At 47.3% G+C, this 17,259-nt stretch overlaps 1 protein-coding gene across 1 annotated transcript; it reads right to left on the minus strand.

The window, feature by feature from the left end:
* Positions 1-7,452: 7,452 nt before the first annotated feature.
* LOC143268187 (uncharacterized) lies at positions 7,453-12,804 on the minus strand. The gene is made up of 3 exons (XM_076549332.1): positions 12,784-12,804; positions 9,493-9,660; positions 7,453-8,669 (listed from the first exon to the last, which is right to left on the minus strand). The coding sequence occupies exons 1-3, from the start codon at positions 12,802-12,804 to the stop codon at positions 7,761-7,763; spliced, it is 1,098 nt and encodes a 365-aa protein (XP_076405447.1). The 3' UTR covers positions 7,453-7,760.
* Positions 12,805-17,259: the final 4,455 nt, after the last annotated feature.

The raw sequence follows: 17,259 nt of genomic DNA on the forward strand, positions 1-17,259 counted from the left end.
AACCAGCTTGAGTACCAAGCCTTTACCTACAGCACCATTACTTGGGATTCTCCTACAGGATTCTGGACGTGTCCTCCATGCTCTAGGCTAATATCCTCTCCATTTACAGACAGGGAAACTGGTACCAGTTGACTGGGTACAGGTAGTGTTCTGTGTGTGGGAAAGACAAATTTCATTCTTGTCTTTATGGGTGCCAAGTGTCTTTCTCTACCCTGCCCCTAATGGGCTCAGTTCTGCCGTTTGGGTCTCCCTGTCTTCACCTGACACTCCCCTCCCGGGACATGAGCCCAGCAGGCTTCCACTGCCCTGCCGCCAGTTCCCCTGAAGCAGGAGCCCAGAGACATGGGTTCCTCTCTAGAGTGGCTCAGCCTGTTCCAGAACCGGATTAAGGCTTCAGATTCTTGTGAATTGCAGCCAACTTCAGAGAGTCACGCTGGCTTGGGAACTCCAGGGCAGATCCCTCAGTGTTAGGCCTCCTCAGTGCCTTGAGCCACCCATCCCTTCTCCCTAAGTTGTTTCTCTGACAACCTCGGGGCCATGACTGGGCCAAGCTGCCCTTCATCCCAATTGCCTGGACCCCAGAGGGCCTGGGGCATGAAGGGTGGAGGTTACTAATGGCTTCTCTCACTTCAGATCTTCCACCCGGGGCTCAGAGAATGCCCGGCAGGGGGACACAATTTATTGGGCGTATGATGTGGTGTGCGGAGGCCTTGGTGGGTTGGGTCAAGGTGCCCCAGTGGGTGAGGGAGACACGCCATACCCACACGGCTGTCTGTAGTATGGAGTGGTGGAAAGTTACTCACACCATGCAGACATGCATGTGGAGAGAGAGAGAGAGAGAGAGAGAGAGAGAGAGAGAGAGAGAGAGAGAGAGAGAGAGAGAGAGAAGGGAGAGAGAGGTGCAAGGGGGGCAGGGAGCAAATGGGGAGGAGTTTTTTCTTAAAGGGGACTTTACATGATAACATCAGGATGCTGCGCGGGTCCCCAAGGGGCGATTCAGAATACTAACACTTGTCTTTCTGGTCCCACAACCCTTAGGCTCCATGCAGTCCACCAGGACCCTTCTTGTACCATAAAGATTCCAAAATCACTTGTTCAGCCCCTTGGTACTGGTGATGAAGGACTAGCTCACCAGCCCCTGTCCCAGCTGCCCCCTCCTACCCCACAGACACTGAAGTGAGCTGCCCGAGGGCCTGTCATATGATCATCTCATCATCCCCTAGAGTCTTACCTGGGTGTCACTCACTTATAAAACACAAAGCTTTGATGTGTGTGCCTGCCTCATGGCCCCTCCAGTCTGGCCCAAGGCCCTCCCCGGTTTCTGTAAGGTGAGCCCACGGTGGACCAGCCCACCATGGACTGGCCCACCGTGGACCAGGCCACCGTGGATCAGCCCACTGTGGATTGGCTCACCGTGGACCAGGCCACTGTGGACCACCCCACTGTGGACCAGCCCACTGTGGATCACCCCACTGTGGACCAGCCCACTGTGGATCACCCCACTGTGGACCAGCCCACTGTGGATTGGCCCACCGTGGATTGGCTCACCGTGGATCACCCCACTGTGGATCACCCCACTGTGGATCGGCCCACTGTGTTCCTGCCACGCGCTGTTTGCTGAGTTCTGGACCTCCATTCCACACACTCACTCTGCTGTCTCCACATTCAGAAGTGACACAGACTGTTGAGGTTCTGCCCGGTGCCACCTCCCCACGGTTCAGAGGTTTCTCTGTTTACCAGCGGCTGCTGGGCCTGCACAATGAAGAACCAGACAGCAGGAACGTGACAACGATCACAAGCCTGCACCGTGGGTAACAGGTATGTAGATGACATATCTTCATAGGAAACAGTTGAGCAATCAGTGCGCATGTGCGCACGTGCGTGTGTGCATGTGCGTGCGTGGGTGCGTGGGTGCGTGGGTGCGTGGGTGCGTGCGTGCGTGTGTGTGTGTGTGTGTGTGTGTGTGTGTGTGTCTTTTTTCTCTTAAATACTGTTGCTGTGGTCCTACTCCTTCTATGAATGGATCTCACATATATAATGGTGAACAAAAGAAACCAAACACCAAGAGCAGACATTGCAGAAATCCCTGTCCATGACACCCCAAAGCAGGAAGCTGTGGTGCTGGCAGTCAGGATGCCAGCAGGCTGTACTGACTGGGGAAGGGAAGGGTAGCTCGGTGTAGCTCTAAGGTGCTGTCTTGAGCTAGGAGCTGGTCACATGGACTGATGAAAAAGTTTCAAGCTGTGCCTGTAATATTAAGTGAAGTTCATTGCATATTAAATTATACATCAATTAAAAAGAACAGCAATAAAATCTGCCAGGAGTGGTTCCCCATAAACTTGTAATCGTCACACTTGACAGAATGGATGGGAAGGTTGAAAGTTCAAGGGCAGCCTGAGCTACTTGTCTCAAGCACACACACACACACACACACACACACACACACACACACACACACACAACTTGATAGGGCCCCCTCCTCCTAAGGAGGTGCTCCCTAGATGGTGGTGCTGTCTGCTGGTGCTCCCTACTGTCTTAACTTAAACTCTTAGGTCCCTTTTCCTCTTTCCCACGCCCGAATACTGTTCCTCCTGGAGCTGGGTTGGGGCCAAGCAATACCAACTGGAACTACAGTAGTCTTAACCGAAGGCCTCCAGTTTCAGAGCACCACACTCTGTGGTGGGGTTCTCGCCTTCCGGCACTGTGCATGGTGCAAACTGGGAAACACCTGCCTTGCCAGCCAGTCCAGTGCGGAGTTTCGTCATGAGAAGACCCTGGGATGAAGGTCGGGGTTGAGGAGGTGGCTCCCCTCCAGGTTTCTGGCACGCTCCTGGCCACATTCGGTTTCTGTAGCCAAGAGCAACCAATAACAGCACGTGGCCCTTCTCCGTCAACATGTATTCCCAATCCCCACGGCTGCTTCTCAGTGAGGATGGTTGATCCTCCCACAGTCTTCCCACTGTTCACTGAGCGCAGGCATGCCTTCTTCAAGGAGGCCTGCGGAGGTCTGGGCACTCCTACTCAGCTTTAGGGCCAGGGGCTGCTCATCTTATCTGTCATGCCAGCATACATCAAAGTGTTCTTCAGAAACTGCTAACAATCTTCCTACATGCCAGGCCACTGTTACAGGTAATAAAGCCCTTATCTCACAGCATAATGAGTCAGTTATGAACAAGAACTCCTGGAAAGAAGCTATGTCTGCTGAGTCTGATGGATTAGAATTACGTTTCTATGGGAGATTGGAATGTTGCAGGTCCAGAGGCTACTAACCTCATCATCTTAGTTAGGGTTTCTATTGCTGTGAAGAGACACCATGACCATGGCAACTCTTTTTTTTTTTTTTTTTTTTCCGAGACAGGGTTTCTCTGTGTAGCTTTGCGCCTTTCCTGGAACTCACTCTGTAGCCCAGGCTGGCCTCGAACTCACAGAGATCAGCCTGCCTCTGCCTCCCGAGGGCTGGGATTAAAGGAGTGCGCCACCACCGCCCGGCAACCATGGCAACTCTTATAAAGGAAAACATTTAATTGGGACTGGCTTACAGTTTAGAGGTTTAGTTCATTATCCTCATGGTGAGACATGATGGCATGCAGGCCGACATATGCTGGAGAGGTAGCTGAGAGTTCTATGTCTGAATCAGCAGTCAGCAGGAAGAGCGAGTGAGCCATGGGCGGGCGGCTTGAGCTTCTGAGACCTCAAAGCCCACCTGCTAGGCACGCACTTCCTCCGACGACAAAGACACTCTGGTAACAGCACCACTCCCTGAGCCTGTGTGGGCCACATTTGCTCAAACCACTGGGCTTTCCTTGGGTTAGTACCTTATGTCGGGCTAGTTCTAACCCCTCAGAACGGCCACTCTTTGTTCACCGCTGTGTCAAAACTACCATCCTGTGACCAACAGATAAAAACCTTTTAGAATCCATTAGCTCAGCAGACCACTAGCTTCCATGAATTCAAAAGCTAAGAATGCCATCAAAGATCATCTTGGGCCTAAAAAAAACCTTCCTCCATCTCTCTGTGCCCATCACTCTGATATACCCACCAATATATTTTAAACTTGCCTTTGTTTATAATGTTGTTTGTTTTGTAAAACTATAAATGATAAGTATTTTTGGATGCTGAGTAGTAGGTTTCTCTGCTGACACAGTAAACCAAATCAAGCCGAATTAAAAGTCTAGGTTTAATGAGCAAAGCATTCCCAGGTGATCTTAGGGGAAGAAGAAATCACATGGCAGGTCTATGGACTGGAGCGTAAGTAACCTATAGGCACGGTCTTGAGTAGCTCCAGGGGAGGAGTCGCTGCTTAGTGGGCTTTCTGAGAAGGGGGGGTGTTGGAATGGGGGAGAGTGAGGCTGGAGCAGAGCTTCCAACTTAAACACCCTAACCTTCTTGGATATATGGGGGCCAGTTCAAGTCTGTCTACTCCCTGCTGGCATGGGATGATGTGGGAAGGGGGAGCAGGAGTTGGTGGGGTCACGCTCATCAGGAGGTGTGGATGAAGAACCATTCAGTTAGCTGCCATCCTGGAGGCCTCAGGGATCTGTTTCTTGAGGAAGCAGAGAAGGCAATTTGCTTTGAGAAAAAATAGGTGTTATTAACACCGGCCCTATGAATGGGGCTAGCATGGGAAGAGGGAAGACTGCCAATAAGAATGGAATAGAGAGGTGCCCTGGTTGTACTGTAAAGATGAATGAGCCAGGCAGAAGAGCAGACAGGCCCTTCATTGGGACAATTGGAAAACCAGAGGGTGGAGGGTCCCAGGTGCTGGACAGGCCATCTCTCCTGGATAGGTACCTGCTAGAGCCTGGAGGGGTGGTATCAGCAGCACTGATGTCCCAGGAGCTTGGGGGTATGGCACCCAAACTGGTGTGTTCAGGAGTCCCTGAGCCATCACATCTATTGTTTCCCTGGAGGTGGGGAGTGCCTCCATCCATCTCGAAAAGGTGTCAACAAGGGTTAAGAGATAATGGAGCATTTTAGGAGTGGGCGCGTGGGTGAACTCAACCTGCCAGTCCTTGTCTGGTTGGTGTCCTCAGAATTGTGCAGGAGCCAGAGTATCTGGAGGGCCCTCTGTGGGTTGGCCTTGGCACACATCTAGCAGGAAGAGTGGACCTGTAAATACAGACTCAAAGATGGGTGGTGTCTAGAGACTGGTATTAGTTTCCACCAGGTCAGATTTCTTGATACAGTAGCAGAACTCTTTCCCCAGGAACTGCAGGTGCCCATAAAACAGCCGGAAGAGATCTATACCTTGGTGTCACAGCAAAGGCTATGTCTTTGGGTTAGAAGGCATGAACATTTTCCCTAGGGCCTGCTTTTAGCCCAATGAAACATACCTTTGAGTCTATACTTAGAAGAAAACCAGAGGAAATTTACTGAACAAAAGAGGTTGGGTGGGTGAGGGAGGAGGGGGGGAGGGAGGCTGAGGAGCGAGAGAGGAGGAACAGAGTTCAACATGCCTGCAGGCTTCCATACCCTCTCTAATGCTAACCTGTTTCAGAGGTGGAGGAGATGGCATTTCAGCAGAGCTTTGTCATATGTGGCTGGAGACAATACAGTAATGCTGAAAAAGCCTCTGTGCAGTGCTAAAAGCTGGGACCAATGAAATCCACAGGAATTTAAAGATGTCTGAAAACTGTGGTGAGTGCTCTATCAGTTTATCAAAACTGCGTTCATCAATGCTAAAACTCTGAACTGAACCTCCGAAGTTACATCTGAAACCCGTTTCTCCTGTACTGTGGAGCCTGTGAACAAGGCAAACCTGTTTGTATATTCTTTACAGGAGACTGAACTAATGAACTACTGAAATACTAAGGTGGTTGTAGCCTTGGGGGCCTAGGAGGGAGAAAGAGCTGTTAAACTGGTAAATCTGTCAGTACCCTAGTCATCAAACACCATCAGCTCTAAGAAGGATAAACTTCACCCAAGCAAACAGAAGTGAGACAGCTTTCCAGCTACCTAGGCAGCTACCCCAGGTTTCTCTGCAGTCATCGGGGACAGAGGTCCTAAGGCAGTTATCAGTCTTCAGCTGCCAGACCCAGAAGATCTGAGAGACCTTCCCGTGGAGTAGGAATTTGGGGAGACCAGCCTACCTTGTCTTGGCAAAGTGGGGCAATCAGTTCCCCAGTGTCCTGCTTGTTCACAGTCTGGACAGGGTCTCACAGCAGTTAAAGTGCAGAGCAGTTTTCCTCTCCGCGGCTGGCTTTGCTACATTTAAAGAAAACCCTAAGTGGAAGTTCTTCTGCGGCCATTCATCTTCCTTGGAGGAGATACAGGGTGCTTCCTGGAGCTTGTAGTTGTAAGTTTCTCCAGTCCCACCCAGCCCCGTGGTACTGCTTGGCCCCACGGTCCTGCAGCTGCTTATAAAATAGTCATTTAGAGGCTTAATATTATTTACAAACTGTATGGCCTATGGCAAGTTTCTTGCTAGCTAGCTCTTTCATCTTAAATTAACCCATCTCTATTAATCTATGTTTTGCCATGTGGCCGTGGTGTTACCTATCTGCTGGCATCTTGCTGTTCCTTGGGTGGTGGCTAGGCACCTCTCCCTACTCTCTTCTCTTCCCTCTATATCTCTGCTTGGATTTCCCACCTGCCTCTAAGCTGCCTTGTCATAGGCCAAAACAACTTTATTTATTAGCCAATGGAAGCAACATATATTCACAGCATACAGAAAAGACACCCCACAGCACTTCCCCTTTTCTATCTAATCATGAAAGACCCCTGGCTGAGATCTTCCTCCGGGAGAGACCCCAAACCCAAGGAACACACCGAAACCACAGATCAGATGCAAAAGCAAGAGGGTTTATTTAGACCAGGTACCTGGGGCGAAGTCTCTTGGAGGACTTGCGCGCTTTCTTAGGGCAAGGGGGACTTTTTATGGGATCCCAGGGGCAGAGGCGCGGTTACAGAAGCGAGAAGCATAGTTACAGGGTCCCTATTGGTTGTTTCAAAGAAAGCCAGGGTGAACTTGGGGTCGTATGTGTGTGGCTGATGTGGCCTTGTCCAGGCCAGCTGCTTATTTCTCAAGGCCAGGGGGCCAGCCATAAAATATCCTGATTCGACTCAACTGTCTTTCTCCCAAGGCCGCCGACCACAGTTATCTCTCTCAAGGCTGGATGGCTGGCCAAGCTATCTCTGTCAAGGCGGGGGGGGGGGAGCATTTTATTGGCCCAAAGCCCCATGTCCTCATAATGGAGCGGGGGTCTTTCATTCCCCCATTTTCTTTTGTACCAAATGAAATCTTTCATTTTAGGATGGAGAATAAGGGGTTAACTCTATCTCTGACTGTCTGAGCCTCTGATATTGCTGGGTTAGGATCAAAGCCTGGGCAACAGAAACCTTATCCTTGATGAATTGCACCAATCTGTTGAGGATGTATGACCCAAACAATAAAATGAGCAGGAGGACGATTAGGGGGCCCATAATGGTGGAGACAAGGGTCGTAAACCATGGTGACCTTTGGAACTATCTTTTAAATCATTTCTGTTGAGCATGGCTACTTGGAGCTGTCTGAATTGGCCGGTCTCTATAAGGGCTGCAGTCTTGTATCTACCCCAGCAGCTATTCCGCCCATGGTAATTTTTTCCAGTAACAGGGCCAGCGTCAGGGAAACAGGCTCTCTGGTGATGCCCCTCCCAATGTCAGGAGGACTATTAGGGGGATCAAGGGGACCCCCGGGTGAGTTTTATCTTTAGTGGGTTTGGAGAGCGTTGAACTAGATGTCTCGGTGCCCTCAGCTTCGTCGGGTTCCTTGGCAGCCTTTACATTCGACGTGTGGACCCAAGCCGCTGTCCCGTCAACCTCGGCTTTAGGTTCCTAGATTGATGGCGTCGGACCCAGACAGAGTCCCCAATCTTGAATGGGTGAGGCACCACCGGGCGGTTCAGTTGCTCCCGGCAGGCAGGGGTTTTTACACCGTCTTTTGCATCAGTTGGAGGGCTAGTGGCAAAAGAGGAGATATCAGAGTAAAGGAAATTTACAATTGGTGGGGGAGCCCCATACATGATCTCGAACGGGGTTAGGCCATGAGGCCCAGGAGTGTTCTGGGCTCGGTAAAGGGCTAGGGGGAGTAGGAGCACCCAATCTCTAGTGCCAGTTGCAAGCGTTAATTTGGTTAAAGTCTCCTTAATGGTTTTATTTGCACGTTCTACCTGTCCTGAGCTCTGGGGGCTGTATGCACAATGAAGTTTCCAATCGATCCCCAGTAGCCTGGCCACCTCCTGACTTACCTGGGAGACGAAGGCGGGCCCATTGTCTGACCCCAATATCTGGGGTATTTCATACCTGGGAAAGATGTCATCTAGGAGTTTTTTGGTTACCACGTTAGCGGTCTTTTTCTTGGTAGGCAAGGCCTCTGTCCATCTATGATGTAAGCTTGTCGCTCGGGGCTCCATTCCGCCCCCATTTTCTTTTGTTAGTTCCTGGTCCTCCGGGCTTTCATCATCCGGAGGGCCTGGGTCAGCGCGATCAGCTCTGTCTCTTGGGCCGATGTTCCAGGTGGCAGTGGTGAGGTCCAAACTATCTCCGATTCGGTGGTGACAGCTGTTCCGGCCCTCCGTTCTCCTTCTTGGAGGAAGCTGCTCCCATCCGTGAGCCAGGCAGCAGGGTTGCGGGGTTGAGGGAGACAACTGGTCTGCACACCACTCGATCTGGGGGCTGCTGGACCAGAGCTTTCACCGCATGGGAGGATAACACAGTTAATGGCTGTCCCAAAGTCAGTTTTCCTGCATCCTTGAGCAAAACAGCAATAGCGGCTACCCCGCGCAGACAGGGGGCGGGCCATCCTGCAGCTACCGGGCTTTTATGGCCCCAGTCTCTGTACCAGCATTCCTTTTGCAAAGCCTGAGTTCTCGTCCACAAACAGTTTAAAGGGCTAGGACTTGTAGGGGGGGTCCCTTTGGGTCCTGTCCAGATGCCAGCTGAACCTTTTTCTCGGTGGTCCTTTGATACCTCCTGTTACCTGTGGCCCCCTGGACCAAAGCTGTGCGGTCACTGAGAGAGCTTCCGGTATGGGTCAGGACTGAATGTTGAGCCCCGGTGTCCACTAGGAAGGTCATTGGCTGCCCCCCCATCTTGAGAGTTAGTCTGGGCTGGGGGGGGGGCGCTCCTGGCCGTGACCTTCCCAATCTTCCAGATTGAGGACCCTTGGCTTAGGTCTCCGAGACCCTTGAGGCTTTTTTTTTTTTTTTTTTGATCAGTCACGAGCCCAATGTCCTCTCTGTTTACAATAAGCACTTTGTCTTTGTCAAGCAGTGTCCTTTTTAAGTCTCCCGTCCTAACGTCTTAACTCCCTCTCTGACCTGTCCCTGAGACATTACAGTGGCCAGGACTTTTTTGTTTGTTTTTCCTCTCCCTCCATGTCTCTCTAAGTCTTTTTTAAAAACGCGCTGCCGGCGTCTCTTTCTGGTAACCTGAGCCGAATCGGTAGGGGGTCTAGAGCCCCTTGGAGACCCGCTAAGAGCAACTGGCAATAGAGAGGTAGGTGTTCCCTACCTTTGCTGGTTTGTCCCGCCTTCCTCGTAGGCGACCGGCAATTGGGGAGGAAGCAGGAAACTCATCCTCCGCTGTTTGGGGGCCGCTGCAGGAGCCGCCGGTCCCTCCGGCGCTGTCGGGGGGGGGGGGCTGAGAGGAAGAGAAACGGCTTAACCCATGGGGGAGGTTCTGTTGTCAGGAGTCTCCACATGGCAATGTATGGGACCTGATCCGGGTGGCCATGGGGACTGGAAGCAAAAACTTTTCTCTCCACCTGTGAAATAAGACTGAGGTTAAAGGTTCTCTGACGAGGCCATCCTATATTTATTTTAACCCAATCGGCCTCGCAAAGAGTGATCTATTTTATTTTTTTTTTTACGACTCCTTCGTTGTTGGCTCTTGTCTTTACGTCTGACCAGTGTTTAAGCATGAGGCTCAAGGGGGTGATGACAGTCTGTCCTATGGCTGTTTCTAGGAGGAGAACGGTTAAACAGAAAACAAAAAACGACAGACCAATATAAATAAGACTAACACTCGCTGCGCGGCTTCGGTTCCAAACCGAAAGCAAAACCAGAAAAACCGTGCCCCCAGAGGGGTCTTTAAACCGTGCCCCCAGAGGGCAGACCGTGCCACAGAGGGCACTTCAGATGAACCGTGGAACGTCTTCCAGGTTCCCAGATTCCCCTAGGACGTCTCCCAGGGTTCAGTGGCGAAGTCCAGACCCGTCGGTCCCCCCTTTCAGATCCACTGACACAGACAGATTATCAGACGCAGGCGCGGAGACAAACAAACAACATTTAACACTCAGACAAACAGACAACCCTCAGACTGGACAGGGATGACATAAATCAAGGCCGGCCGGCTTACCTCCTGATGGTGGGTCGGTGGTTCCAGGGAGGGGTCTCAATCCCCGTACGGGCCACCAAATGAAAGACCCCTGGCTGAGATCTTCCTCCGGGAGAGACCCCAAACCCAAGGAACACACCGAAACCACAGATCAGATGCAAAAGCAAGAGGGTTTATTTAGACCAGGTACCTGGGGCGAAGTCTCTTGGAGGACTTGCGCGCTTTCTTAGGGCAAGGGGGACTTTTTATGGGATCCCAGGGGCAGAGGCGCGGTTACAGAAGCGAGAAGCATAGTTACAGGGTCCCTATTGGTTGTTTCAAAGAAAGCCAGGGTGAACTTGGGGTCGTATGTGTGTGGCTGATGTGGCCTTGTCCAGGCCAGCTGCTTATTTCTCAAGGCCAGGGGGCCAGCCATAAAATATCCTGATTCGACTCAACTGTCTTTCTCCCAAGGCCGCCGACCACAGTTATCTCTCTCAAGGCTGGATGGCTGGCCAAGCTATCTCTGTCAAGGCGGGGGGGGGGGAGCATTTTATTGGCCCAAAGCCCCATGTCCTCATAATGGAGCGGGGGTCTTTCAATCAAAAAGGAAGGATTTAACTTTAGCATAGTAAAATTACATATAATAGAACAGTTACCAAGCAGGAATTACAGTTACAATATCTAGTTTATTTGTATTTGCCAAAATTAAAGAAAATATTTTATCTGTATTTGTGAGTCTAAGGTTTCATATCTAATTTATCTTTTTTCATAACCAAGGAAAATTATAACTATTTAGTCTTCAACCATATCAAAGACCCCAGAAGGATATAATATTACCTAAGTAAACAGGAAGTGTGCATTGTAAGCAACTTCCAAAAATCTAGAATGACAGAGACAGCTGGCTGCCTGGACAGTCACCCAGAGTTCCTCTACAATGTTGGGGCATTCATCTTCAGCCTATAGACCTAGAGTTTTTTTTTTTCAGTCACTTCTTTCTGTGTCCTGTAGAATGTCTGGCAGTCTCCTCTATGAAGCAGGAACCTGAAGGACCATCTCACATTGTTTTGACAAAATTTAGTTGTAATTTTTCTATGGGTCCTGCATGTCCAGTCTATATAACATACTGTCAAGCAGTCCACACAAGAGCAGTTCTTTGCCCAGCAGGCCATTATGTCCCAAGAAAAAGACAAACTCCATACGGAGTGTCTTCGATACCCATCTTTCTCTTTGAAGTAAATCAGTGCTGCCAGGAACAGACATGTCTTACTGTCCAGAAAGTTTAAGTTTTTAAAACATTTTAAATGCCATATTCTGTAAGGCTTTGAAGTGTTTGAAGATTACCTGCCTAATTGAAATATACCTTTATATACCTAAAAACTTAACTAACATGACTATTAGCTTGATTATCCTAGATGACTATTAATTTGTATTTCTTAATTATATATTACAATTTTAAATGAGATGCATAAACATAATACCTTAAACAAGAGTAGAAGTATTCACATAGTATAACAAAATTAACTTTAAATTTGTAAGAAACTAAAATCTATAGCAATGTAAAACATTTTGAACAAGTTGTTTGTTGCTCTTTAAAAGTAGATTCAATAATCTACCCTTTCATCCTATCATATCTATAATATCTTCTTTTCTTCTTTAGAAAGAAATTGCATTGATAATCAACCCCTTTAAATAAAAATAAGCATTTATAAACAATATTTTGAGAATTTGGGCATAGCTTCTCCTACTACTTCCTGTTGATTGGGGTACTGGTAGTTTTATGGGGATCCTGAGAAAATTAATAATTATAGTTAAATCTTGCCTATAGTAGTCTGTGAGGATGGATTGTCTCAGTCAGTTGCTTTGAAGTTGATTTTAGATGTTGGATCATCTGGGCCATGGTGTCATCAGAGACCTTTCAGGGGTCTTGGCTGGTCAAACCATATTAGCCTGGAAGCAATCCATAGGTTCTCATCTTCTGTGGAAACAAAAGCAGAACCTCTTTTCCAAAAGCAACATATCCCTAGGCATAAATTTTGAAATCAAGATACCTTTAAAATATACATATTGGTTTTACTTAGCAGCCTTTACAATCAAATGTCTCTCTCCAGTTAAAAATCCCAAAGACAATATAATAATCTGTAGTGTCCAGATTCTTTGTGTAATTTTCATTTTTACATGGCTTAACTTTCATATTATTTTTATTGTCTTTCTAAAGACTTTATTTTTTAAAACTATTTTTTATATAACTGACTATATTCCTTTTTTTCTTTCTTTCAAGCCTGTGTACATTTTTACATATATTGTAAGCCATTTAGAGTTTTATTCCATTTGAATCTGTCTCATTGTGAATCTATAATCTTCCGATCAGGAGAGATTTTAAACTGCTAAACTGTGTGGCTAGGACTAACGTGGCAGCTTTGACTGCTGACTCCACCCCTTTCAGCTTCCCAACATGGTGAAGATACCCAGGAGAGTCATGCTTACCCTGCCAATTCTGGGGTCCATGCTGCCACCAGGTAGCATACAGCTGGCCCACAAAGTTTTTTTGTCTGTATGAGTAAAAGCTAAATTCGTCATGCAGTGTGCTGCCCAGCTTGGAGACATCTCTGTGTATCAGGGCAGGAATCCACCATGCTGTGCTCAAGCCCAAATGCTGTGGCATCTCTGTACCATGGCCCATCTGAAAGACATAAGTAGGAAGCTGTTTTTGGCTCTGTTATTGTGTGTTTAGAAACCCTTTTTAAACTCTTTTAGGCCTTATGGAAATTTGGGAGCCCCATGTTGGGTGCCAAATGTAGTCAAAAGAATTCCTGGGCCCCACCTAGTTAAAACCTGTCTTTTTTATTAGATAGAAAAGAAGTGCTGTGAGATGTCTTTCTGTATGCGGTGAATATGTGTTGCTATGATTGGATAATAAAGAAACTGCTCTGGCCTATGGTGAGTCAGGTTATAGCCAGACAGGAAATCCAAGAGAGAGACAGGAAAGAGAAAGGAGAATGAGAGGAGACACCAGCCTGCTACCCAAGGAGCAACATGCCAACAGACCAGTAATGCCACGGCCATGTGACAAAGCATAGATTAATAGAAATGAGTCAATTTAAGATGATAGAGCTAGCTAGCAAGAATTCTTAGCCATAGACCATACAGCTTGTAATTAACATTAAGCTTCTGAATGATTATTTTATAAGCAGTCACAGGACTGCAGGTAATAGAGATTTGTCTTGACTGTGGACTGGGCAGGACACAGGAAATCTTTCGACTACAAGAACTGGCATGTCTCTATCATAAGAAGCTTCTTTATTAAAATGCCATATTCTCAGATCTCTGAAGCATTTGAGGATCAGGGGATCATTATCTGTTAGGTATATATCTAGACTAGACAAATGTTATTTAGGCTTAATTTTGCGAACATATGTAAGCTAAACCTGGATATATCAAAGAAGTTGATCCTTGATGAGGTAACTGACAGTTAATTTGTATGTCTTAGTACATTATAAGACATAACAGTGTTCTATATGACGTAGTTTATCAAATTAGCTACAGCTTACCAATGTTAGTCAAAGCAAGAAGGTTAGACATAAATTTTTATATTGGCCTTTGTTAGCCTGAATAGACCTTAGATAAGGAGAGACCCTTTGTCAGACTGTACATGAATGAATAGAGGTGCAGTTTTAATACCTCGGTAGATCAGTATTGTTTTAAATTCTACCTTTTATAAATGTTTTTTAGGACAGGAATTATCATACAGAAATCCATCTTAATCTAAATTATCTTGGATATCTGTTGTCTCCTTGGTGGGGCCACTCCATGTGGTCACCTTTATTTCAGATGGCGGTGAAGTCATATGACCTCCATCTTTTTCAACCTCAGTCAAAATGGCTGCTCATGTGGCTGACTGTACTTAATTGAGGTAGTGGCAGGCCATGTGTTGTTTTCCAGAGCAGTTCCAATTTGGAGTTAGCAGTTTTAAGCTAACTTTTTTGTTAAAAGCAGCGACTGACACATGGAACACACGGAAGATGTACAGCCAGGCACCTAAGGCCAGTCAGAAACAAGCGTGCAGTGACCACACATTTACACATCCAACTGAGCCTGAAGTCAACATACAGGCACAGATCCATCCATACACACAGAATAGGAGGGACCTTTTCAGACAGACAAAACTTTCCGAGGGAAATCATGTCAGATGACCAACTTAAAAATCCTGAAATAAGAGTTTACAGTGTAAGAAACCATAGGAATAAAAGACTTTTTTTGGAGTGAGGAAGTTGAGAGTAAAAAAACAAGGTCTTCAGGCCCCAAGAGCCAGAGCCACCTGGAGAATGCAGCTGGCTGGAGCTTAAGCTGTGGGTCTCCCCAGCTGTTGGGGGAGGGGAGTGAACAGAGACAGACAAAGAGAATGGGTCTGTTATGGAAGAATCCCTGCAAGGTCAGACCAAGCTCCAGGCAAAGTTGTCACCCTTCGTTGGGCCCTGCCAAGGTATGCCACTAAGAGAAAACATCAGAAGCAGCAGAGTGAGTGTGTCAGGGACACTGGGAGGGTGATCGAGCAAAGGGTCATCTTGGAGCGAAGACATGAGAAGCAGGTAGATGAACAGGAACTGGGGAAGGCAGTGGAGATGCAGGCAAACAGCAAACAGGGAAGGGGCAGGAATGCAACCCTGGATGAGGGAGCTCAAACCAACGTATGGTGTGAGACAGCCCCAATTTGGATAAATTTTGTAGAAAATGCCCCAGGTGCCTGGGGATTGAACTTGGACCCGCAAGTATTCATTCACAAGCATTTATCCAGAGACCAGAGGGTACAGAACCGTGTCAGGTTCTATAAACCTATGGCTGGGAGCAGTGTGTGGGATTGTCTCTGTGTAGAACATCTCCCACATGAGGGAACCCCAAGGGGCAGGGATTGTTCCTGCTTCAGAATGGCCAGAGCTACCTGGCATGGCAGTGAACTTGGAAGGCAATCGGGAAGCATTTGGCCCAGTGGGGTCAAGGTCTCAGAAGAGAATCTGGATCTCTTATAGGCTTTTGGCTTAGAAATGGGTGATTTATCCAGCCAAAGTCAGTCTGGTGTGGCAGAGGTGAGGGGGTGGTCGGGTAAGAGGGAGAGAAGCTCCATACAGCCATGTGGTTGTGGAAAGACTCAACTCTACTCAGGCTCAGCACCAGATGATAAGTAGGTTTCTCTGCTGATGCAATAAGCCAAATTGAGCCTAATTGGAAGTAAAAGACCAGGTTTAACCTGAGCAAAGCATTCCCTGGTGATCTAGAGGGAAGAGGAGAAATCACAGGGCAGGTCTAATGGACCAGAGCTTAGACACCCTGTAGGCGTGGTCTGTAGGCTCTAGGGGAGGAGCTGCCACTTGGTAGCTTTCTAAGAGGGGGCAAGGTTTGGAATGTGGGAGAGTGAGGCTGGAGCCAAGCTTCTAACTTAAAACAATAAAATTTCATGAAACCGCTTCCATGTCAGAACATGAAAGTTGGAGTAACCTAGATCTGTGTTCCTGGGCCATGATCACTTAAAAATGACTCCACAATAACTATTTTATTTCCTTTAAGACACCAGTCCTCAACTTTTGGTGAGAGGGGGGACTAAGGACTCTTTCACAGGAGTCATATATCAGATACCCTGCATATCAGATACTTATAATTCATAAAGTAGCAAAGTTACAGTTATAAAGTAGCAGTGAAATAATTTTATGGTTAGGAGTCACCACAACATGAGGAACAGTATTAAAAGGTCAGAGCATTAAGAAGATGGAGAACTATGACTTTAAGATGGGAACTGTGGTTTCTTTGTCATTACAGCACATGGTCATCTCAGAAAAAAGAATCCATATAGTCAGACTTTCTCTGTCTCACTAGCTCCCAATAATGACATGGAGACTTCTTATTAATTACGAAAACTTGGCCTTAGCTTAAACTTGTTCCCAACTAGCTCTTAAAACTTAAATTAATTCGTTTATAGCAATCTATTTTCTGTTACATGGCTCATTACCTCTCCTCAGTACCTTATGTCCAATTTGCTCCATATCATGCTGGTGAATCCTCTGCCTCTCAGATTGTTCTCTCAGAGGTCCTCTCTCTCCCTGGAAGTCCTGCCTATTCTCTCCTGCCTAGCTATTGGCCATTCAGCTCTTTACTAAAACAATCAGAAGGTGCCTTTGCAGAGACACATCTTCCCAGTGTACAACAAGATTATCCCACAACAAATCCATTTTATGACAAAGGAAGTCTGAAGTTGACAGATAACCACAGGATCTACTGATCAGATGTTCTTCAGTACCAGAAGAGAACAAGAGAAAAGTTCCTGTCACTTACTGTTAAAATCTCAGTAAGACATGAGCGAGAACTGAAGGTTGGTCATGCAGACTATGGAGCCCAGCTCAAGAAGTTTCAGAGAACAAAATTAGCAACTGAGCTAGAGATCATTCTTGTGATGTTTTAGCAAAAATAAAATGTAGCTGCTCCTGCCCTTGTCCTAAAAATTTGCCTGAGGCTAAATTTTTTTTTTTTTTTTTTTTTTTTTTTTTTTTTTTTTGGTTTTCCGAGACAGGGTTTCTCTTGTGTAGCTTTGCGCCTTTCCTGGATCTCACTTGGTAGCCCAGGCTGGCCTCGAACTCACAGAGATCCGCCTGCCTCTGCCTCCCGAGTGCTGGGATTAAAGGCGTGCGCCACCACCGCCCGGCATGAGGCTAAATTTTAATGTAATGGGTTAATTTATTTTGTGGAGGAGATTTCAAGAGAATCTAATATTGCCTCTTTAGTGTGGTTATTAGTAATCACTCCTAGGCTGGTACACAATGAAAACGAGCAAGTGTGTGTGGGGGGAGGGGAGATTCCATACAATACACACTTTGAAGTGAAAAACAGCACCACAGCCAAGATTTGAGCTAAGAGGGATGAGAAGATCAATGTGAGGTATGATTTTAGGATTGTGGGAAGGGCGCCTGAGGAACC

Source organism: Peromyscus maniculatus, chromosome 12 (assembly GCF_049852395.1).
Source record: "Peromyscus maniculatus bairdii isolate BWxNUB_F1_BW_parent chromosome 12, HU_Pman_BW_mat_3.1, whole genome shotgun sequence".
NCBI lineage: Eukaryota > Metazoa > Chordata > Mammalia > Rodentia > Cricetidae > Peromyscus > Peromyscus maniculatus.

Coding starts and splice junctions, on each gene's coding strand:
- LOC143268187 (XM_076549332.1), bottom strand. CDS start 12,804: ATGGACCCCAGAATTGGCAGG. Junction 9,661..12,783: donor TGGACCCCAGAATTGGCAGG/GTAAGCATGACT, acceptor TCCTGACAACAG/AACCTCCCCCATGGGTTAAG. Junction 8,670..9,492: donor GGCGGGACAAACCAGCAAAG/GTAGGGAACACC, acceptor ATGCGGTGAAAG/CTCTGGTCCAGCAGCCCCCA.